Here is a 25,006-nt window from a genome sequence, read left to right on the forward strand (position 1 = left end):
ACACTTCCTGAGACTTCCCTATGAAAGAATTCCCTATGAAAGAATTCCCTATGAAAGAATTCCCTATGAAAGACTTCCCTATAAGACTTCCTTCAGGCTGTGATGGGCTTCCAGTGAGGCGTGATATCACAGCCTGATGCTCCAGCAGCCGACAAAAATAACAATAAATGTGTACATATGCTCAAAAATTAAACATACAACAGTCGATTACATCCATGCAATCAATTGGGCTGTCAATCAAAGCGACACTTTGGTTTGATGAAGTGAATCTCGGCACGTCATTCAAAGTGTAAAAGGAGCTCACATCCTGGTCTTGCTTGCTTTGCATTTGCTGTTCTTTACACTTTTGATTTACAACCATTGGCTTTGTGTGTGTGTGGGGGGGGGGGGGGGGGGTGTGGGGGGTGCCGCAGTGGCTAACAATTTATTTTCCCGAGTGAGGATGATTTATTGATACGCTCTCGTTTTACTGTTTCTGCTTCGGACACACACACACACACACACACACACACACACACACACACAGAGAGAGAGAATTGCAGCAACTCAGTGAAAAATGGTCTCATGTATAAAAAAAACTAAATAAATAAAATGCTTGACTCCTTCCTCCAAAACAACTAAATTGATTGAAAAGGAGATTTATTTTGAAAAGACCTCGGCTGACTGCAAGGAATGTAACAAAGAAACAAAAATGAAAAAGATACTATTAAAGTAATGTGATTACATTGTCATGGAGAGAGTAGAACCTTTCAACATGGACACAAAGTCATACAGCCTTTTGTAAAGGACATCTGTGCCCCCCCCACAATAAGTGTTGTGCTCAAAAATACCAAATTTATCAAAGTGTCAGAAAAATGCTCACTGACATGGACAATAAGTTGCCTATTCCCTTCTTCAGCCCCCCCCCCAATGGAGTGTACCAAAGTATGTGACAAACCTTAAAGTCACAGGGTGTTTTGTTGAGCTGTGTGACAAAAAACGGCCACCAGGGGGCACAAGTGCATTTTATTAAAGCTTGCCAGGCATCTTTCCCATTGAAGTCCATGCTGCAACAACCAGGAAGTGAAAAGGCATCACACGCAGTTCAGTTGTGTTTTAAGTAAAACAACCATTTTTTGTGTTGTTTATGTTTTGGCATAGATATTTACAGATTTTGGTTAAATATATATGGTTACATTTGGGTCAAAGTGAAAGTTATGCTTGAAATTTATGTTTTTTTTTGGTTGAGAACTGATATTTTGCTGAAACTTACTTATATTCTACTGTTGATTAATAGAGAACATAAAAAGGTAGAAACAAGTTCAACACAAATTCTGTGTGGCTTAAAAAAAATCAGTCCAAATCATCCAAAATGGCCGTCATACCAAGAGGTACGGCTGGTTTTGAATGTTCTAATAAGAGCGCCACCATGTGGTGCATTTGTCAGCAAAATAATAGCATCGGCAACACCGTAGGGGTGCATGTTTTGACACATTTTCCCCCCTTTTGTGTGCAGCCGTTCAAAAGTCGAAGAGCAGAGCTGGCGACACTCGTTGATTCTGGCTATAAAATACTCCAGTTTGTCAATCAAATTGTGAATAGAATAAATAAATATGATGTGACGGTGTTATGTTAAAATGGTGATGAAAGCGGCTAGCTCCGTATGACACCTACAACATATCAGATTTCTGAAGGGGAAGAACAATATATATGTACATATATCACAGAGTTATGTTCTATGTCTAATAGGGAATGACAAAAATCTGCAAGTAATTAATACATAAAAAAAACAAACAGCTGACAAATACATTTTTTACAGTGGTATATGCATGCTGTACGTTCTACCTTCTTAAATTATTACCGACTTAGCGCGTATTAGATATGTTTTCAGTTGAAAAAACAGCCTATTTTTGCAGAAAAAATGTAAACATTGGCAGGTAATTACTGGATTGTGTTGGCAGCTCAGGAAAAAATGTTTATTTTTTTTACACAACTGGATATGGTGGAATAACAACAACACACACACACACACACACACACTCCAGCTGCAGTGACTAACACACTTAGCCCTGTGGAGTGCCCGTGCGTGCGTGTGTGTGTGTGTGTGTGCGCGCGTGTGTGTGGGGGCGCCATAAGAGGAAGCTCCAAAGCAGGTGAGAGGAGTCGTGGGCGAAGCCAAATTGGGGCTGGCGCACAAGGGACGAGTGCAAGGTTCAAAGCAACACACACACACACACACACACACACAGATGTGCATGCACACGCACAGGCACACAAATCGGAGGCACCATTTCTGACTTCATGTCACAACATTTTAAGCGCACGCAACCAAACAAGTATAGTGGAACACGTTTATGTTGACATAAGTGGTTGTCGACATAACAAGCCATTGTTTACACATTTACTCACTTGTTCATCTTAATTTGTGCATATGCAATATTCTCATATGATATTTTATACTCCTATCTAACAGAGATGATGACATCATTTTGTTGTGTGTTGTCATTGTGTAACATTTTCTTACTTGCAGCGGTAGACTCCGGCTATTTTGAAGCTTACTTTGCGCTGAACAGGAAGTTACTGTGTGCCGGTTCTAAAAGCTGTGTGATATCCACTGTGCAGTATATAAGATGCAAATACCGATACAGAGACACATGTACGCACACATACACACACACACACACGTATGTGCTGATGCAAGGAAAGAAGAAGAAAGAGTCAGGAAGTAATGACGGTGGAGGAGGCAATATTCCATTAGGGTTTGATGTGAAACATCGCCCACACGAATGATGGATAGCAATGACAGACACACAGACCCCCCCCCCCCCACCCAAAGGGGGGATAGGATCCAATCGGACATGACACAAATACGTCGGCAGGTTCACAGTAGTGCATCATCAGCACGGTGCTACAACTTATGCACGCAAACATGCTTTTTATTTCTCCTCTGATCTTCATCTAACCACTACAACTAACTCCCTCCCTTCCTTCCTTCCTTCCTTCCTTCCTTCCTTCCTTCCTCCTCCCTCCTCTTTTTCACAGTAGCCTCTGGGCGCCTCTTCATTGTTGGGAGTGACAAAACACAGCTAGAAGGCTGTGACGCAACCGTCACCGATGAACAACGCAACCGATCCTACCAAGAAGTACAAATATGTCCTCCCGCCACGCAGAACACACAGCAAGAGGGACCATATATGTAAGACAATATGTATTTATTGACCTCCATTGAATTCATGTTGGCGGCACGGCGGTCGTGTGGTTAGCGCGCAGACCTCACAGCTAGGAGACCAGAGGTTCAATTCCACCCTCGGCCATCTCTGTGTGGAGTTTGCATGTTCTCCCCCCGTGCATGCGTGGGTTTTTTTTTTTTCCGGGTACTCCGGTTTCCTCCCACATTCCAAAAACATGCTAGGTTAATTAGCCACTCCAAATTGTCCATAGGTATGAGTGTGAGTGTGAATGGTTGTTTGTCTATATGTGCCCTGTGATTGGCTGGCCACCAGTCCAGGGTGTACCCCGCCTCTCGCCCGAAGACAGCTGGGATAGGCTCCAGCACCCCCGCGACCCTCGTGAGGAAAAGCGGTAGAAAATGAATGAATGAATGAATTCATGTTGGCGGCACGGCGATCGTGTGGTTAGCGCGCAGACCTCACAGCTAGGAGACCAGGGTTCAATTCCACCCTCGGCCATCTCTGTGTAGAGTCTGCATGTTCTCCCCCGTGCATGCGTGGGTTTTTTGTCCGGGTACTCCGGTTTCCAAAAACATGCTAGGTTAATTGGCTAACTCCAAATTGTCCATAGGTACGAATGTGAGTGTGAATGGTTGTTTGTCTATATGTGCCCTGTGATTGGCTGGCGACCAGTCCAGGGTGTACCCCGCCTCTCGCCCGAAGACAGCTGGGATAGGCTCCAGCACCCCCTGCGACCCTCGTGAGTAAAAAGCGGTAGAAAATGAATGAATGAATGTTAACTTGTGTTTATTTCTACTACTAGTTGACTTCATCTTAGCATCCTCCGCTAGCACGCTTTTTTTACACACCATGAAAAGCCAGCACCGGTCTTTATTGGCAATGAACAGAAATAATCAATAATGGACGACCAATAACTACTTCTTAACAGTGTTTGACCTTGTCAGCGCCAACACGGCCACATAAACACTCAGCTTCAGCGGGAAAGGAGTTTTGGTAGGGAAGACGATGACGATGGTAAACGAGATGGAACCACAGGGGCCAAAGAGGTGAGAAGGAGCAGATGGTTGCACGATGAGACGGCGCCCGGCCATGCATCATCCTGCAAAAATGGAGGCGGGAAGCATGAACATGTAAGCCGGAGCATAAGACAAAAAGGAAGAGAAATGAATAAAAGACCAAGTGATGGACTCTCCCCTGACACTTCATTAGATCAGCACTGTTAATTCCCAATTAAATGCAACTCGGAATGTCGGCAAATAGAACAGAATCTCCAAACTAAACCAAAATAAACATTTCAAAGTGCGTACGCCACTCCCATCACTTTGATGCAGCCGGGCCCCCCTTGTCCCGAACTGACTTGTCCACAAAGCCCTCCAACCAATCAGAGGCTCTATTTCGTTAATCATAACGAGGTCAAGCTAACCGTCTCCCACAGATCCTTGCTTCTATTTGCGCCTAATTATCCCGCGTTCGCTCCGAGGCTCTGCTGCTCCTCCAAAACAAATTTCCAGTCCGCAACAGCAGATGGCGAGGAGAGAAACACTTCCCATAAGTTTATCCCCTTCACGGTCCGTGTCGGGTAGGCACTGGTGGGATGGGAGCACGGCCGTTCCCGCCACTGCACAGCGTTTAATCCAGTTGACAGAAGTGAGCAGTTCCAATTATAGGAATGAAAAAAATGGAACCGGCTGACCCTCCCCGGAGGTTGGAGTGTAGCTGGATGGTACTACAGTAGCATGAAGAGACCCACAGGGGGGTGATAACGAGCGTCTCTGCCCCCCCTCCCCCATCGAGGTGCTAATCACAGGCCAGGCAGGCTGAGCACCAGCAGCATCTCGCGGCCTCTGAGCTCTCATCTTGGAGGGAGTTCTTCGACTTGAGTTTGCGTCCATGGGGGGGCGGACCCTTGGCCACGGGAAAGTGGGAGGCTAAACAAACAAACCACAGGCGCTAACATGACGGCAAGGAAAGAGATTGAGATAATTGTTGGAAAAACAACATGCAGAATTCCAGCACGGGCAAGGAGACCACAGACGTTGGGGGGGGGGGGGGGAGGGGGGGGGGAGGGGGGGGGGGAGGGGGGGTGGCTTCAGTAGGTTCTTAAAACGGCAGAAGGCTTCTGTCAATCACAGGGTCTTTGGCTAGCACTTTTGCAGTCCGGCCTAAGAGGATCTTGGACTGCTCTTTTTGCAGTAGACCAGGGGTCTCAAACTCAATTTACCTGGGGGCCACTGGAGCTAGGGTCTGGGCGAGGCTGGGCCGCATCAGGTTTCCCCCCCTTTTCAATGCTTCGGTTCTGATTTTCTACAATAAAAGCTCTGATAAAACATTCCACTGTTCTCAAATATCTTAATTTTTATTTTTCTGCACAAAATAAGATGAAAAATAAATAAACAAATCAAGAATAAAGAAAATCAATCATTCAGTAATAAATAAATATAATAATAATAATAAAACGGCAAATAATAAAAACATAAGAAACCACATATAGTTGGTGGGTAGACAAATGATTTTTTTCAGATTAAAATGAACAAAGCATTATTAGAGCCCTGTAGACATGACAAAACACGACTATAGTCACATTTATACTCTTTTTATTTACAACATATTGCGCAACTGCAGGGTCTTGAGACACATGCTAACTCGCAAACTAGAGAGCTAGCCACCTAAACGGTAGCCTTTGAGTTATTTCCTTTCAACTTAAATAGCCAAAAACGTACCACTTCCACACGGATAGGGAGGATAACTATTAACAGTTATTTAACCTTTAACATGAACATGAATCAAACGTAATAATTTTTTCTGGGTACATGATACCATACAGCATCCATATCAAACATTAAACTTTCATGTCAAGGCGGGGGCCTCAAACTAGTGTCCTGCGGGCCACATTTGGCCCGCGGGCCGCGTGTTTGAGACCCCTGATATAGAGGATCCATGACTAGTCATTTTGAAGCAGGTCCTCAAAAAACAGCAGATCTCCGTGTCATGTAGAGGATCTTTGAGTTTTGCAGTAGATAAAATAAATACGGCACAGTGCTCCTGTCATATTAAGGATGAGGTACATATTTTATGGTATATGACACGGCCTTGCATTTAAATTATATGCAAAATAGGAATAATAGTGAAGGAAGAAGTCCTTCATTTTCTGAAAATGTGCCCCATGTGACATTTTAGTAGAATAGCCCTTATAAAGAGGTGAATGGTTCCTGCAATGGCTGCCTATATGAAAACACCAGAACACACACACACACACACACAACACACACACACACACACACACACACAATGAGTGACATCTCCAAAAGCTGTGAAAAAGAAGATGACTTAAGCTCCTTACCACACTGACATTAGAAGACGAAGCAGGCGAGGGATGGAAGGAAGAAGCGGAGAAAGATTGCGACATCTTTGCCAGACAACACGGGGAACAATGGAGGAGACAAACGGTAGCAGAGGTTGGGAGAGTAATTACTGTGCTCACAGCATTCTAGCATTCAGACGTGACGGTAAAAAAAAAAAAAAAAAAAAAAAAAACCCTCTTAGAGAAAATTGACTCATTTTAAGTGCTAGAATGCTCCATTTTCTCCCTTGACTAATTAGCTTTTATTTTTTTATTTTTCATCTCTTGATGTCATCTCCATTTGCTGGACTGAAAATGAAGAGAACATATGAAGATGTAGGATGGATTCATGCGCATTAGTGTTATCTTTAGGAGTTAAATGACCCGAGAACCAGCTCGCTACACACACAACAATAATAATCATATTGTCAAATTAACACAGTGAAACCCGTTTAAGTCGGGCCTGCGTCGACCAACACGTCCAATCCTGGTCCTTCTTACTGAAAAGTTGATATCAACACATGTACATGGTAGAATGCTTTGGTCAAAATAAAATTTGAGTTATATTTTTTTATTTTTTTTTTTAAGAATGTTAGCCACTGGAATAAATTACACACAAAAACCAACAATGTTTTAGTCTACTCTTAAAGAGTCGAAAAATCTAGTTACAAAATCTCATTTCAATGGTGCCTTCAATGGTAAAAGGGCAAAAAAATAGAACCGTAAAACAAAACCTATAAACAGAAAATGAAGGAAAACCAAACCCAAAGGAGTCCAACCTGTCATGTGGACCACGACAAAAGGGCAAACGCTGCATAAAAATACTCTTAGCATGCATGCTAATCAAACAGACAGCATGCTGGGCTTGTTTGTGAGCAATAGCAACCCACTTGATTAGACTAAGCAACGCTGTCAAATATGTAAATGAGCTCAGACTGACTCCGTACAGTAGTGTCATTAATCATATCATTCATAATCACGGCATGTAAGGTGATGTTGGCAACAAAGAGAGGGTCAAAATTCAAGGAGCGTGCACACACACACACACACACACACACACACACACACACACACACACACACACACACACACACGCGTGCAGGCACGCATGTGCAGGCATGCATGCGAAGCGTAGCTCATGGGGATTTGGACTTGAAAGCATGTTTTATTTCGGGAGCATCTTTGAGTTCGTCACCCGACTTTTGGTGACAGACGGAGCAGCAGGCGGCAAATCTCAAACACTTTTGCATGCATACACACACACACACACACACACACATACACACACACACACACACACACATATACATACATACACGCCTGCCCACGCACCCACACGTCTCTTCCAGGAAACATCTTGCCAAAGGGAAACGGCGCCTCGGTGCTTCACGCTCGCCAGTGCACAAAGACATGGTCGTCACGCTCGTCACGTGTTATTGTGTTGCTAAAATATTGTCACGTCACTTCGGGGCAATCTAGTGACATCACACAGACCAACACATGCTTAAAATAAAAGCTGGCCCATCATAAATACGAGGCGGCACAGCGGGCGAGTGCTAGGAGACCAGGGTTCAATTCCACCCTTCACCCTCGGCCATCTCTGTGTGGCGTTTCCATGTTCTCCCCGTGCATGCGTGGGTTTTCTCCGGGTACTCCGGTTTCCTCCCACATTCCAAAAACATGCTAGGTTAATTGGCCACTCCAAATTGTCCATAGGTATGAATGTGAGTGTGAATGGTTGTTTGTCTATATGTGCCCTGTGATTGGCTGGCCACCAGTCCAGGGTGTAGGCTGGGATAGGCTCCAGCATGCCCTCAACCCTCATGAGGATAAGCGGTATAGAAAATGGATGGTTCAAGTTGGAGCAAGTTAGCCTTATATAAATACAATTAAATTGAATTAATAAAATATAATAAACAACATCAAGTAAACAATGTGTCTATATTTGCATATCCAGGGAAGCACGCTATAGTGCTTAATTAATTTCTTTCTCTGAGGGAAATGACATTTCTAGTTAATGAGTCCTTACAAACATTTCTAATCAGCTAAAGAAAAAAAAACAATGATAGTGGTTCTAATCAACTTAATAGAAAAGAACGTTACAATCAAGACTTGTGACCTTTAAGTGGGATTTTTTTTTTTTTTTCTGGAACAAATTCCCATTTTTACAGCATTGTGCTTGTCATTTTTTCAGGGTCTATATTAAACCAGCTTCCTAATTCCGCACACTACTTCCCCGCATTAATGTGAGCACTAATGACAGTGTACACAAAACAACATTTCCCCCGCAGCGATTTTCCACCATGCAACGGACAAATTAACCAACTTTTGGTGGTCGCTTTGCATTCTACTTTGCTCGTAATTAAAAAGACAGTATGTGTTTAATGATATAGTATTTCAAACCTCAGAAATTGAGGAAACTGGCTTCTTTTGGAAGCAGGGCGGCAGTAGGTGCAGGAATGACACCGCAAATTAATAATTAAAAATAATCAATTTGTTAATGCACACGCCTCCTTGTATTCTGTTTGGTGACATACTTACAAAAAAATATGATTATTCTGTTTTAGCAGAAGGAGACCCAAGTTCGATTCCACCCTCTGTGTGGAGTTTGCATGTTCTCCCCGTTTTCTCCGGGTACGCCGGTTTCCTCCCACATTCCAAAAACATGCTAGGTATGAATGTGAGTGTGAATGGTTGTTTGTCTATATGTGCCCTGTGATTGGCTGGCCACCAGTCCAGGGTGCACCCCGCCTCTCACCCCAAGACAGCTGGGATAGGCTCCAGCACCCCCTGCGACCATCGTGAGGATAAGCGGTAGAAAATGAATAAATGAATGTTTTAGCAGAAAGAAAAACAGATAATAAAACATATGAATGCATTTTGCCACTTAGGCAAAGGTGACCAAACTACGGCCTGGGGGCCAAACACGGCCCACCATCCATTTTTAACTGGCCCGTATTGACGTCTAAATGTTGTGTATGTCTTTGTTCAAACACTAGGTGGAGCTATTATATTGAACACGTTAGTCTCCACAAGGAAAGTGATCGAGGTAAAATTGTTCAGGCTAACCAGAAATGGCGAAATCAAAGAGACCCTATATGTGGATATGCTTCCTGAAGCATATTATTCCCCTTCCACTGGGCGATGGCTCAAGCCAAGTACGTCGGTGGTAGGAGCGAATTAGCCAAGATAACGCTTCGCACGTTGTTTTTGTTAACCTGTGAACTGTATTTTTTTTTACTTATTTTTTCATGTCAGTACAAACAGTACAATTCTGACAAAATGTGCCCCATGCCACCATCCATCATGAACATATACGTCATGGAAAGGTGTGCTTTGCAAAGTCCTCACAGGTATATAGACCAAAGTTCTTCCTGCCATCCAAATATGATTTTTAAAATCTGTTAGTGACGCAGCTCACGTCAATGTCTCAGCACTCCTTGCCTCCAACATCCACCCACCCACCCACACACTCACTCCTCGGAACAGACATTGCTGCAAGTTCCCCACGAACCGCCATAGGCTCTATTCTTGCCCTCTTCTTTCTTAATCTCCCTTGCAAAATAATTTAGTCTAGTAAATGTTGACTCCGGTTGCACAAAATCCTTGAAATTTCCACAAATGCACAAATCAAGGCATGTAGACTTCCGTAAAAATACACCAACGTGTGTGACATTGTGTTATATATGCACATGTGTGTCACTTCTCTGCAGTAGTTGTATTTGTAGTAATGGAGTAGTAGTAGCAGTAACACATACAAGTTGCATGGTTTGAGGAACAAAAGCAACATGCGTTCACTTTATGTAAAATGCAAATCATTCAATAACGCTGACATTAATAAGCAGTTGCAGTCTGTAATACCGTGCATTTTTTAAACCTTTTTACAAAACATGAAAATATATAAAACAGATACCAAAGTAGCTCCCGCATCATTTGACTTTTCAGTGTAGCATTCGGTGGAAAAAGTTTCGCCACCCCTGCACTAAGGGCTTCAGTGGGCCACAAAACAAGATCCTCTGCAGAAAAGAGTCAAATGCTGATGTGGAAAATGACCTTTATCCGTACTTTGGAGGCTTGTAAAGTAAAAATCTATAACTCCTAACTTCATTTTTCTTTCTCATGCTCCACTTGCAGCAATAACAACAACAAGAAGAAAAAAAAAGTCTATCCTCGGACTTTTATCGTGCCAATCTTCCAACAGACTTGGAAAGGGAACTCATTGAAACAGGCAGAGCAAACACAGAGACGTGACAAGTAAACACAAGCATTCTGCACCAGTGACGGAGACAAGGAGGGGGGGGAAGAGTCTGGACGGTGACTTATGATAGGGAGGTTGCGATCCAGCAGCGAAATTGCCTCACCAGTAAGTTCATCCACACTAAGAAGGATGGAAGGATGGATAGAGAGATTCAAAAATGACGCCAAGGATGTTAAGTGGAACAAAAGCAGAGTTGACTTAAAATACGTTATTAATAATTGTTCTCCTAAAAAGGTGCTCAAAATCACTCCTGACAATTTACATTCAAAATATCGCATCGGTTTATGACAAACAATCTTGTGCAGTTTTTTTTTTTGCAAAAGTCGACGACTCCTGCAGCTTGCTCATCTTCCCGAAGGAGAGGGAATGCACATTACGGAAGAGTGCACTTCTGAGATGATGACAAGCGAACACCCGGGATGAGGGAAGAACGAGGAAGACCTCATGGGATATTTATAATGAGGCAAGTTTTTAAGCTCTCTTAAACCCCCCCCAAAACCCGCACTCGATGGCGTGGATGAAACGGCAGCACAGCAACAAAATGACTGGGCAAACATGGACTATGACTCCTTAAGCTGTCAAGCGAAAACCAAGGCAACAAGTAAGCCGGAATAAAGTCGCTTTTGGAAAAAGGCAGGTGAAGCTACTTTTATGTATTATTGAAGAAATGAATGAAAAAGTCAAATTACTTCTTAAGATATATAACTTGCTCAAGTTTATGGGTCCTTCTGTGGGGCCCACCAGGGTGGGCGGCCATACTAACGACATCAAAGACCCCTCACTGATGATATTCGTACTCACATGGTCTCATCGTTTTGGAACTCCAGTTTCCCGGCTGCCAGCTCATAGTCCTCGCCCCCTCTAGCGGTGCCGTCCAGCGTCCGGTAAGGGACGGCCACCAGGCCCCGAGCCCCAGATGTCCGCAGCACCTTCACCTCCATCACACCCACGCTCTCACTCACTCGCTGACTGGCCGTCTCGAAGGTGAAGATACCTGATGATGAAGAGGGGGAGATGAACAAATATATGCAACCAACCGGACATAATAAAAGAGGTCATAAAACACCCCCACATTACAGTGGTACGCTCCCCGGTGTTAGTCAAGTACTTCAAGTAAATGAGAATGTAACACTGTAACTTTACATCACATCACTAAAAACTACATTAATATACATTATGTTAAAAAATGGCCTCAGAGTTTCCGTTTTATGAAATTTTGAATTCATTAAATATATTTCAAAAAATTTTCTTCACGCAGGTGGTCCTCGCTTCGCAACATTCATGGTTACGCTTCCTTAAATTAATTAAAAAATTACTTTTAAGCCCTCCTTACAGCGAACAGCGGAAGAATACAGTGTGCGCCTGTGCATTGAGGATATTATTATCGTTTATTAGTTTTACGCTTCATTATGCCTCCCGAGCAGGAGTGTGCCAAAGAAAAGGAAAGCCATCCCAATCACAAAAGCTCAGAAAGAGCAGAAACACCCGTCAATCTCATTAAGGATAAAGATGACTGAATGCTCGTGAATGCGACAGGGTCATGGATTCTGTGCGCTGTTACAAAGATATACGGGATGGGAAGTTATACTTCCAGACTAGCTTGGTACAATATTTTACCAAGTAAAAAGTAGGAAAACCACCAGGATGAAGCAAGGAATATTTCTTTTTTTTTTAACAATTACACTATTTATACTGTATAGCAATAGTGCTGGGATTGGACAATTTATTTATTTGTAAAGCATGCCATTATTTTTTTTTCCATTTTCTTTCACAAAATAGAATCTTTTTTGCCAACAATGTGAAAAAAACTGCTATCAAAGAGTACATAAAGGCAAATTACCAGCATGGTCGTCATCGTAAATGGTCACGGTGGCTGTGTGGTTGTCACCCAGCACAGCTTTGGGGGTGGAGCTCGCATCCAGAGGGGAGGTGTTGATCTCGGGGTAGCCCACCACTCGGGGGTTGCTAAGGTGCACGTAGAAGTACTCGTCCTCCTCAAAGATGTCATCATCAATCACCCCCACTGTGATCTCTGTGATTACGGAACGATTCCATATGAATATTTTGTACCGTGTTCATTCGGATAGTTTGTTGAAAAAGTTTACCTTTAAGAGTCTCGCCCGGCTTAAACAAAAGCGTTCCCTCTGCAAACTCGTAATCCGAGCCAGCGTTGGCGGTGCCGTCCTCGGTGCGATAATCCACCTGACGGGAGGGAAACGGAACAGCGACACAAAAGGCAGAGATGGCGAGAGGTGACGACAAATGAGACATTTGCGAGGAGAACAAAACAGAGCTTCATTAAAGTGAGCCCTCTGGTCACACAGTGACGACTTTGAAAAGCAAACCTTCCCTCCGTTCTTTCATGCAGCCTTTTAATTAACCTCCCCATTCAGCGGCAATGGCACCCGCGCACTGGAATATGCAAATTAGCTGCTTGAAAGTAAAAAAAATTATATTAAGAATCCTGGCAAACTATGTGACTACACAGAGTTTTAATTCAATCATCTGATTTCAGTACAATAACATTCAAATTAATTAAGATTTATTTTAAGAATTATTATTTGGGATGTAATATTATGGCAGAACAGCGTGGTATGTATCTCCAATAGCCTGAATGATATTTTTAGTAAATGAAATATCCTTATTATCTGAAAAGCAGCATTAATAATTCAAGCTGGAAGCTCGTTCTCCATTTCTTCTGAACAATGGCGGCACACTGCTTTCGCTAAAAAAAATCCGCTTTTCTTTGCCTGTTCAGGTATTTCACTGGGAAGGCCAAGCGTTCCAAACAGGAGACTTCAACGACAATAAAGGGTTTTCAAGCTCTGGCTTCTTCTTGACGCTATCACTAGCCATGTTGGAGGTGCGACATCTCGTTGCAGAATGTACGCTTTCTGTCCGTCACTTTTAACGTGTCCCGTGTGGGAAATCTGTATGAAAAATGTTAAATTTTTGACACGGATTTAAACATTTATTGCAGAGTTTTGTGAAGATGAACCCCTCATCATTCCTCTAAATGCGATGCTTCCTTCATGGCCTCATGCTTCACTACATCAGTTAAAGGCAGCTTGGTAGCTTTTGCATAATCCCTCCGGGAGTGGGTTATGGGGGGGGGTGCAAGAAAGAAAAAAAAAGAACCCAAATGCAGTTTTTCATGTCCTTCTTGCATAACCATGCCATAAAAAATAGAACATCCTTGCAAGAGATGTTGCAGTTTTGCATACATTATTTTCATTTCAACTGCAATACATTTAGTCCACGGCTATTGTTGTTTGTTTGTTCTCCTACTGGTGGAGATTAAGAACTGCAGCTGATTCAACAAAAGCCCTCTTCATCTCTCCCACGCTCTCTCCATCCTCCTCCCAGAGATCTTTAGAGGTGAGAACATCTAATGGTCCAACATCAGATGGAGGCCGGGCAAAGAGCCAAAGATGTGAGTCAGTTTTTAGTCAATTTTCGTTTGTTTTGTCTGCCATTAAATTCACACACACACACACACACACACACACACACACACACACACACACACACACACACACACACACTTATTCATCGTCTTACGTTTTGCACTCACCTTAACGGTAACTCCAGCGTCTCCTCCATGTCTGGAGACGGTCAGCTTGAGGGAGCCGCAGTTCTCAAAGCACTGGTACAAGGCGGGCTCGAACTCCAGCCTGACCGTGTGTGGGTCATCCTCTTGGGCTTGAGTCTCATGGCTGCTCACCACCTGTAGGTCAAAAATACGCAAAGTTTGACTGTTTCCATTTCAGTCATAACATCTCCATTGTGACCCTCAGCCATCATTGACATTTAACTGATGTTTGTCACTGTTGTTGTTATGGGAATTGTTGTTGATGCTGTTTTTGTCTCTCTCTCTACTGTCCCCCCCCCCCATCCCATCCCAGTTTCTCTTCTTCTGTTCTGTGTTTCTTCTTGCTCCGGCCCGGTCGTTCCAAATGCACATAAAAAAAACATCAAATAACGGCAAATAAAATGTCATGGTACAGGGAAGTTGTAGCTTACACCTTTCCTGACACAGAGCAAATCTGTTTAGCACAGGGGTGGGCAAACTTTTTGACTCGCGGGCCGCATTGATTTAATAAAATTGACGGGGGGGGGGGGCAGACTGTATAGTATTTTACACGTGACAGTCCATTTGTTCACGTATATTTTTACACATATTTTACACGTAAAAGTGTCATGTAGTCTGCTATATGTGCACTCTGAGATGATTTATTTGATGTAAAGTGCGTTATAAATTTATCATTATTATTATTATTGTTATTATTATTACGACCAGTCCAGGGTAGATAAGCGGTAGAAAATGAATGTATTAATATTATTATTATTATTTTAATTATTATTATTATTATGTGCTTGTGTCCCTTTTTTCAGGAGCATTTTGTAAACATCAGACCACATCAAATAACAAAATTGATAAAACAGCTACTTCGACCATCTATAGGTTGTCTCAAGCCATGACGCCAGGTTGTACGTTGAGTTTAAATGAAATATTTTGGAAAGAACAGGTGGGCCATATTCAAACACTTGGCGGGCCGGATGTGGCCCCCGGGCCATAGTTTGCCCACCCCTGGTTTAGCATGTAAGGACATTTAGATCAACAATACTATCTGCTCCAATGTCTGCCAATATAAATACAAATATAATAAAACTTGATTTAAGTGCGCTTGTGTCACCTTGCGAGCCTGGTCAGCGGCATGTTTCTTGAGGATGTTGCCGGCGCCGATCATCATCCTGGTTGCTTGGATACGGTAGAATGCACGGCTCTTCTGCTGCTGCATCAGAACCTGATTGGCAAAAAGGACTATTTAAAAAAACATTACAAATCTTGTACAAATGTCAAAATTAAGGAGTAAATCTTGCTAGTGTGAGTATCCTGAGAGCTTCATATCTGTTCGGGGGGGTTAACAGGATAATGAGATGAATATGCTTTTTGGGATGCAGTACGTCTTAAAGATGGCCGCATGTGTCTTCACCTGATAATTGGCCATCTCGATGAGCTGCTCCATGTCTTTATCTGGGTGCCGCTGCTTGAGGTCCTTCAGCGTCCTTGCCATATCCCGACGGGCCTCGTCCTCCTCGTCCTTACCCCCCCCATCTTCCATCACGCTGCCATCCATACCGCCGTGGCAGTTGAGGGCCATTTGGCCATCCAGCTCAAGCATGTCCATCTTGGTGAAACCGCCTGGGCCCAGCGCGCCGCTCCCGCCTCCGTCAGGCCCCGCTTCCGTCTCAATGATGACACCGCGGTGCTTGTCGGCACGGTAACGCTTGCGGGCGTACTTGTAGAAGAGGAGGCGACGGTCAGCCACCCAGGCTTGGACCACGCACAGTGGGAAGAAGAGGAAGGTCAGCACCGCTTCCCATATCTAAAAACAGAAAAAAAGACACAATCTAACTTTTGCCCTCTTGTGGCCGGGCTATTTCTGTTGTCATGGTCCTCGTCACCCACATCGACTTCGCCGGGGGAGAAGACGCTGAGAATGAGGTACAGCCAAATGTAGGCAAAGACGCTCCAAGCTGCCGTGACAAAAAACACCCGCAGGTGTTTAATCTTGCGCGTCTCGCCGTCGGGCACCACGTAGACGCACAGCGCGATGATGACAAACATGTTGAAGGCGGCGCTGCCCACAATGGTGCTCGGGCCCAGGGCGCCTGCCGTGAAGCCGTGACCACACACCTGTGGAGAGTGAGGAGTCCAAATAAGTACCTCTTGTATGCCGATTGTGTCATTAAGGACCCACTTCAATGACGGACAGTAGAATCTCAGGGGCACTCGAGCCCAGGGCCATTAGGGTCAGATTGGAAACCGTCTCGTTCCAGATCCTGACCGTGGCTGTGGTTGTCTCGCCGTTGAGCCTCTTAATGGTTATCTCTTTCTCCTGGGATGTTATAACCTAGACCGAGAGGGTGGGGACACTTTTTAAAGACGCCCGAACAAACCAGAAACTAGAAATTGCACGTAGTGGTCTTTAACTGGTGCCGTGTCATAAACATAGTACATAGATTCAGCCTTCAAAGCAAAAACACACTAGCATTAATTTTGCACACCTACCTCTATGGAGGACATAAATCTGTCCGCTATGATGCTCATGCCCAGGAACATATAGACGAGTGCGACAAAGTAAACAATGGCCCGTGCCACTTTGTCACCCACCGAGGGGTTCTGGGGATTCCACACAGGTAGCAGCACGCCTGGAATGAAAGGAAAAAAAATAAGATCGAGGAAAATGCAATGAGCTCATTAATCTTTACTGCTGTAATTGTGTAAATAATCGAGAAATAATCGAGTGCACCATTTTTGCCATGGCTTAATTGCCATAAGTGGAATTTTCCACAAGTGGACATTATTATGGGATCATAACACTGACATAACACATGCAGCATTTATCATCTATAATGGACTAGATGAAAAAAAGTTATAATAAATAATAATAATAATGACATAAATAACAACAGGTTGAAGTCATCCTTCATTTTTTTTTGCAACAATTCTAATGACCCCCCCACTGATTTTGACCCACCATCCTGGCACGGGTCCCCCCCAGCCGAGCAGTTGTGAGCCGAGTGTGCATGGACGGATCCGGAGCAGGATAGGAGAAAAACTAGAGTGGCAAAGAAGAGGAAGGGGCAGAAGGGGATTGGATAGGAAGGAGGCTTGGACATGGCTGCAGGAGCCAGTTCCGTTGGTGCAGCCCGCCTGCCGACTGAACTCGAAAGGAAGATGCCTCAGGTCCACTCAGGGCCAAGTCAAACCCTGCAAGTAAAAAGCAGAAATTAGAGAAAATATAAAAACTTTATTTAAAGCACAAAAGTGTTATTTCCTAAATGTAAAAAGCCGTACTATACTAGTATAACAAGTTCATTTTTTTAATTGCTCAACACAGCAGCAATAGAACCAATGTTGTAGTAGGAGCTAACTGCTCAGCCAGCATTTTTTTTCCTTTATTTGGGCAAATATGTGAATCATTACAGTGCATTTCTTACATCAATCAAAATATAACTTTCCATTATTTACATTTGTATTCAACTATCTGATCCCAAGCCCAAAAGGAGTAGGCTGAAGCAAAAGCTTATAAATGCCTACCCCTTTTTGCAAGATATAATCATGTTCATGCCGCTGTCTTGTTTCCCCTGTTATTATTATCATTGTAATATTATTATTATTATTATTCATTAATAGCGCTGATGACTTCATTGAGGACAAAGGTGTTTTAAAGTGCATGCAGAGAGACGTAGATAAAGCCGCCGGATGCTGACAGCTACCGCCATCCTGTGGAGTTAATTTTAGTGCCAATACTTTGTGACCTGGCACTAATTACAGTACGCGGCGGTTATATGCGTTTGTAGGACTGGCCGTGGAGTGTTTGTTTGCGATGCACACCGGTGATGACAGGTGAACAAAGCAGTGTCAAAGTGGCCAAAAGTCATCGCTTTGCATGCAGAACTTCCCGCAACAACAACAACAACAACAATGGCGACGACATTTGTGCGTGCAAGAAAAGGGTCACACGGCAGGTCGTGAGCGTGCAAACCTCGCATATGCACACACGTATACACAAACACAGTCATGGGTGGTGACGGTAGCAGGGAGTAGTTGACCTTGTCTTCATCTATCTTGTAAGGTCAACAATCTGTCACGTCTTCACTGGACAACACGTGCACAAAACATGCATTTCTGTGCACACATTTTTTTTTTTTTTGAGCATTGGTGAGATCAGAGGTGACTGATATTGCACCTGAAAGAGGGCAGAGTAAAAGAATAGGCAATATTAATGATGATTACTTCAAGCAATCGGGTGTACCTAATGAAGTGGCCAGTGGCTGCGAGTGGTCAAGAGGAGGTGGATGGAAAAAAAAAACAACATATTTATATTTCATTCAGGGGTCATGCCAAAATGTTGTGTTGCTGCTGGATGTTCACAGTATCTGAGTGATACTGTTGTGGGGGTGCTGGAGCCTATCCTAGCTGTCTTTGGGCGAGAGGCGGGGTACACCCTGGACTGACTGGTCGCCAGCCAATCACAGGGCACATATAGACAAACAACCATTCACACTCACATTCATACCTATGGACAATTTGGAGTTGCTAATTAACCTAGCATGTTTTTGGAATGTGGGAGGAAACCGGAGTACCCGGAGAAAACCCACGCATGCACAGGGAGAACATGCAAACTCCACACAGAGATGGCCGAGGGTGGAATTGAACCCTGGTCTCCTAGCTGTGAGGTCTGCGCGCTAACCACTCGTCCGCCGTGCCGCCATATTTATATTAGTCCTTGTAAATAAATTGAGTGTGTTAAGAATAGAGTTTGCCTGCGAGGCAATGAAGGATAACACACGTGCACGTGGAGATGCACACAAGTGTTGACCCCTTCATTGACCATGCTTGTTGATTCATATCACATCAGCTGCGCTTTGCTGTTCTGCCTCGTTTGGCGCCATGAGTCAACACACACACACACACACACACACACACACACACACATATAAACACACACTGCAAAGGGCTAATGTCTGAGGGTTAAATGACTTTTGATTCGCTGCATCTTCGCAGGCTCTGCTCCAACTCCTTAGCTTGTTTCCTCTTCAAAAGACATACGAGTGCAATCTCAGGCCTAAATTTGCCTGTGAAGTATTTTTAATTTACACTTTCCTTGCCCTGGCTTTCACATAAAACCATGTTGGTGTCATGGGATGGTGGAGACGCTGCAGGATTTGCTCGAGAGAGAGAGAGAGAGAGAGAGAGATGAAACGAGCCCAAATGATCTCCATCACAAAGACTGTACTTGAACTTCATTATCAACCTTAAAGATCACGTTTTAAGCTGGAACCTGTCCTTGTTAGCTCCTTGCAGACTGCAGCGCTACATTTTAAAGACATTGGACCACCGCCATGGTCAGTGCTAAAAACAGGGGGTTCAGTTTGCACCACTTGGCTCTCATGTGAGTGGATTGTAAGAAGTAAAAAAAGAGCATAAATCTTTGTATCAGCACCGACCAAAAGGCTGCTGGCTCAGCGTTTGTGTTGTTTTTGTCTGCTAACAAACTCTGTTTTATTGCGGTAAAACATAGATGCTGCTTTTTCTCAGAGTGATGTCTTTAACCATCCAACTCCTTCCCTTATCTACTCTCCACTTGCTTCATCCAATAAGGAAAAAAAAACGGAATGTTGATAAAAGCCCAGAAGGGAAGCAGGCGATGATAAAACAGCAAAGTGTGGAATCAGCGGCTCAGGGATTATACAGCCATCGAGCCGATGTGACGCGTAATTAGTCAGATTTGAGGGCGATTGTGATTGTTCCCTACCGGGGCCACGGATGCAGCTGTCCAAGCCTGTTAGGGAATGCTATGAAGTTCGGTCCGGCGCTCGGGAGCCAGATTAAAAGCCAGCCCAGTGGAAGGAAAAGCAGTCGGGCCGAACGGCACTCTGAAGTACACATGCGTCACTAAGCCAGAACACATGAAGTACACACACACACACACACACACACACAGACACACACAAGCTCACATAGAATGAAATCCTACAGAAGATTGAGGTCGGAATTTTTTTTTGTTACTTAGAATATGACATATACTGTATACATACTATAACTACGAATGCACGGTAGACGACCACAATGCATCCCAATCTAGCAATCTAGCATCGAGTGACAATTTTTTTCAGATAAGGCAAATAAATTTCTGTGTAATAAATGTAAAAACATAAATAATACCATATTCAAGAGCTGTTTTTTTGGGGGGGGGGAGTCCCAGGAAGAAAAGCGGCACCTGTTGGTTTCCGCGCATAAATCTCTAGACTTCGGATATATGAGTTTTTCAGATATTTTCTTACATTAAGCCAGTGGTTCTCAATTATTCTCTGCCATACCCCAACCGGGATACAGAAATGTTTTTGCGCCCCCCCTTTCCCAATTTGAAATCAATTTGAATCTATAAATTGGGGAAAAAATACACATAATACAACAATATAAAGGCAGGGGTCTCAAACTCAATTTACTTGGGGGCCACTGGAGCTAGGGTCTGGGTGAGACTGGGCCACATCAGGTTTTCAAACCCCCCCAAAAAAACGCATTTATTAAAAAAAGAAAAATGAATAAACTTTGCTTTGGTTCCGATTTTCTACCAGAAAATCTCAGATAAAACATTCCACTGTTCTCAAATATCTTACTTTTTATTTTTCTACACAAAATAAGATCAATAATAAAGAAAATCAATCAATCAGTAATAAATAAATATAATAATAATAAAACGGCAAATAATAAAAACTTAAGAAACCACATATAGTTGGTGGGTAGACAAATTATTTTTCAGATTAAAATGAACAAAGCATTATTAGAGCCCTGTAGACATGACAAAACACGACTATAGTCACATTTATACTCTTTTTATTTACAACATATTGCGCAACTGCAGGGTCTTGAGACACATGCTAACTCGCAAACTAGAGAGCTAGCGACCTAAACGGTAGCCTCCAAGTTATTTCCTTTAAACTTAAATAGCCAAAAACTTACCACTTCCACACGGATAGGGAGGATAACTATTAACAGTTATTTAACCTTTAACATGAACATTAATCAAACGTAATAATTTTTTCTGGGTACATGATACCATACAGCATCCATATCAAACTTGCGCGGGCCGCACTAACATTAAACTTTCATATCAAGGCGGAGGCCTCAAACTAGTGTCCTGCGGGCCACATTTGGCCCGCGGGCCGCGTGTTTGAGACCCCTGATATAAGGTAAAATAAATGAAAATAATATTAAATTAGCTGCATATGATTGCATTGGTCTCCACCTCCTGATGTTTATCATTTTATTTGTTTATCTTATTTCGGTGCAGATTTTTGTTCCACATTTATAACTATATTTGTCTATATAATATCTCGGGGAATAATGCATTCCAATGGCACGCAGTTCAAGGCCGAGGATACCAGCCGTCAGTCTGTCACTGGACTCAGTTATCCACTTGAAGACAAAAATATTCTGATGTACACACAGTCACAGGTCGCATGCATCACACTTTTACAGCACAAACACTTGTGACCCAAACGCCCTGGGTGTACACACACACACACACACACACAACGCACACACACACAGCATTCCGTGTTAAGTGTTGATGTCAGCCTGTGTCATATTATGTGCAGAAAGTTGGATCAAGCCTGTATCCCAAGGTCACAGAGGTTAAGACGGAGAGCGACAAACAGCGTAATCCAGTGGATCACATCGCTTTGCCCTCATTCCATCGCTTCTCCTCCTGTTTTTACCCCGGAAAAAAAAGAAGCTCCATATTGGGCTGCTTTTCCAACATGATGCAAGGCAGATGAGGAGGTGAACGACAGTTCATGTGGAGAAGAAACAGTCTGGATGTTTTCACTTTCCCTCAAAAGTGTCAGCGTGGAATGACACGCTCTTTTTGGACTTTTCTTCAGCTTCTGTGTAAAGCTTTCAACACGTAAGCAGAAGAGAAAGCTGGAAGATTCCCCTGTTTGGATCATAGATACACAAAGCCTTTTTGTGCATGAATTTTGGTATTATTGGTATTTCATGTATTATTCCCAGGGACATTAAAGGGGCCTATCCTACATTTCCAACTTTTCAGACTTATGTGTGTGTTTCATATGAGAAGTACATCATTTAAACGGCCCCTGAAATGAGCAGGATGGGGCCCTCTTTTAATGAAAATCCTGCTTTATTTAACCAGTAGTGGTGTGCAATGGATTCAGTTTTTGGCTTCCGATCTGATTTTTAATAGTTTTGCCGATCAGATCCGGATCATTTGACATGGTTAAATTTGTGGTGTAATTTAGAATATAAGAACGTTTTTTTTGTAACAAACTCTCTTCGACGCAATAGTAATTTATTGACGGTCCCTAGTATAAACAACCTGCGGTTACAGCAGCACTTCCCATGTGAGCTCCTGGCACAATGACACAGTGAGGGGAAACTACCGCTGTAACTAGGGAGCCCAATATTCAACTTTCAATATTCAACTGGTGATGAGTATCAATATTTGAATATGAAAATCGATTTTAAAGCAAAAAAGCCGATATTTCAATACATCACTATTAACCAGCTTTTTGTGCAAAACAGTAAAGTGGTTTGTGCGCAACCTTTGCTAACTAAGTGTGAGTCTTTACGTTGGCGTCCCAAACAGTGGTGGCATAAATTAGCCCGATTTAGCCTCTACTTGTCTTCCACCCTTTTCAAAAGCCCTGCAACCTCTTTTGTTGGACCTCCCTCTGTCACCTGTACAGCTGGATAAGACGGTTCCACAACGTCGCCTTGTCACCCAGGAGACATTTATTTTGTTTGTGTGGCTGTCGGCAGGAGGAAAAGGATGAGGGGGGGGGGGGGGGGGGGGGGGGACAAGTGAAGATAAGTGGAAGATGCATTCATCTCTTCCTATCACTCACTCCTGTAGTGGAACATCTGAAGTACACTTTTTGACAACAAAAACAAATAAATAAAAAAAAACAAATATAACTAAGGGTACAGGTTACATTAGTGTACAATGGAGCCTCAAGACATGAATATACATTTGTGGTGCCCCCAATAGGTGTGGTGAATATGGTTTGTAAATCATAGTTTTATAACCATTAGACAAGCAGTCAATGACTGATTGACAGTTAAAGTCCTACCTGTACGTTTTGCTTGATAGCTGCCATGTTTTTCAACCAATCATGCTCACAATTTACACACATATACGCTTGTCAGGCTACTAAAAATGTACAAAAATGTGTTTGTGTACCAGTCTGTGTTTTATGAAATGTATGAGAAATTTAAAGTCAGTTCCACTTATGGAATTTAGTAACAGCGCCACCATGTGGTGTATTTGTTAGAAAAATTATAGATTACAGGCAGGGGTGGGCAAACTACGGCCCGGGGGCCACTTCCGGCCCGCCAAGTGTTTCAATATGGCCCGCCTGTTCTTTCCAAAGTATTTTATTTAAACTCAACATACAACCTGGCATTGTGGCTTGGGCCAACTTTTTGATGGTTGAGGTAGCTGCTTTATCAATTTCGTTATTTGATGTGGTCTGTTGTTTACAAAATGCTCCTGGAAAAAGGAACACAAGCACAATAGTAAAAATAATAATAATAATAATAACAATAATAATGTTGTTGTTAATATTAATATTACTATTATTATATTAATATTGTTGTTAATATTAATATAATAATAGTAATAATATTATTATTATTGAAAATAATAATAAACAATATTATTGTTATTATTATTATTAATATATAATAATAATATATGATATAATAATATAAATAATAATTATAATATATTATATTATATAATATAATGATAATAACATTACTATAACTAATAATAATAACAATAGTAATTCTAATAAACATAATAATAATAACAATAATAATAATACATTTAATTTCTAATACACTTCACATCAAATAAATGATTTCAAAGTTCACATATAGCAGATTGCATGACACTTTTACATGTAAAATATGTGTAAAAATATAGGTGTAAAAATTGACTGTTACGTGTAAAATACTATATACCACCCCCCTCCCGGCAATTTTGTTAAATCAATGCGGCCCGCGAGTCAAAAAGTTTGCCCACCCCTGGATTACAGGGGTGCATGTTTTAATTTCATTTCTATTTTTTTTTGTGTGCAGCAGTTCAGGAGTAGAAGAGTTATCTTACGCAAATGTAATCATGATTACAATATTATTATCATTATTATTATTATGTATCTTGCATATGGCTGCAAAAATAAATCTAATGCATATGATTTTGGTTTTGGCACCGTAGACAGAAGCCAAAGTGTGGCATATGTGTGCACAAATATAAACAACGCGAGACAAATGCAACACAATGTGAACAACAAATGACTCTTGACAGCTTCGGCGACGTGCCTGGCCGCAATTTTAACCGGTGCAATTAGCGAGTGACGGGTGCACGCTCACGGTGGTTTCAACACAAATGAGGGGAGCCTGGCGAGCAAATAAGAATTCAAGACAAGAAATGGACGGGAGATTTGAGCGGAGAACGGTTGCTCGCGCAGGAAGGAAATGACAAGGTTCAATTGTCCAAAATAAAACAATAGATAGAAAAAGTGAGCAAGAATGTGAGCTAGTGTACAATTTGGCTAGCGGTCATACAGAACAGAATCACCGTGGCCTCCACTGGAAGGGGGGTCTGGATAATTTGCACCCATTTGTCCGATCCAACT

General features: G+C 42.6%; 1 protein-coding gene across 3 annotated transcripts in view; it reads right to left on the reverse strand.

Annotated features, from left to right (window-relative positions):
• Positions 1–25,006, reverse strand: part of LOC131125078 (sodium/calcium exchanger 1-like) — a 72,522-nt gene that overhangs the window by 16,076 nt on the left and 31,440 nt on the right. For all 3 annotated transcript variants that reach the window (XM_058066229.1, XM_058066228.1, XM_058066230.1), the window contains 10 exons: positions 17,314–17,546; positions 16,845–16,984; positions 16,534–16,686; positions 16,242–16,469; positions 15,766–16,158; positions 15,466–15,576; positions 14,343–14,495; positions 12,874–12,970; positions 12,609–12,800; positions 11,570–11,762 (listed from right to left, as the gene is read on the reverse strand). In XM_058066229.1, coding sequence (XP_057922212.1) covers positions 11,570–11,762; positions 12,609–12,800; positions 12,874–12,970; positions 14,343–14,495; positions 15,466–15,576; positions 15,766–16,158; positions 16,242–16,469; positions 16,534–16,686; positions 16,845–16,984; positions 17,314–17,455 — 1,802 coding nt within the window. In that variant the 5' untranslated portion in view covers positions 17,456–17,546. The remainder of the gene's footprint in view (positions 1–11,569; positions 11,763–12,608; positions 12,801–12,873; positions 12,971–14,342; positions 14,496–15,465; positions 15,577–15,765; positions 16,159–16,241; positions 16,470–16,533; positions 16,687–16,844; positions 16,985–17,313; positions 17,547–25,006) is intronic.

This window comes from Doryrhamphus excisus, chromosome 3, assembly GCF_030265055.1.
Source record: "Doryrhamphus excisus isolate RoL2022-K1 chromosome 3, RoL_Dexc_1.0, whole genome shotgun sequence".
In the NCBI taxonomy this organism is placed as follows: Eukaryota; Metazoa; Chordata; class Actinopteri; order Syngnathiformes; family Syngnathidae; genus Doryrhamphus; species Doryrhamphus excisus.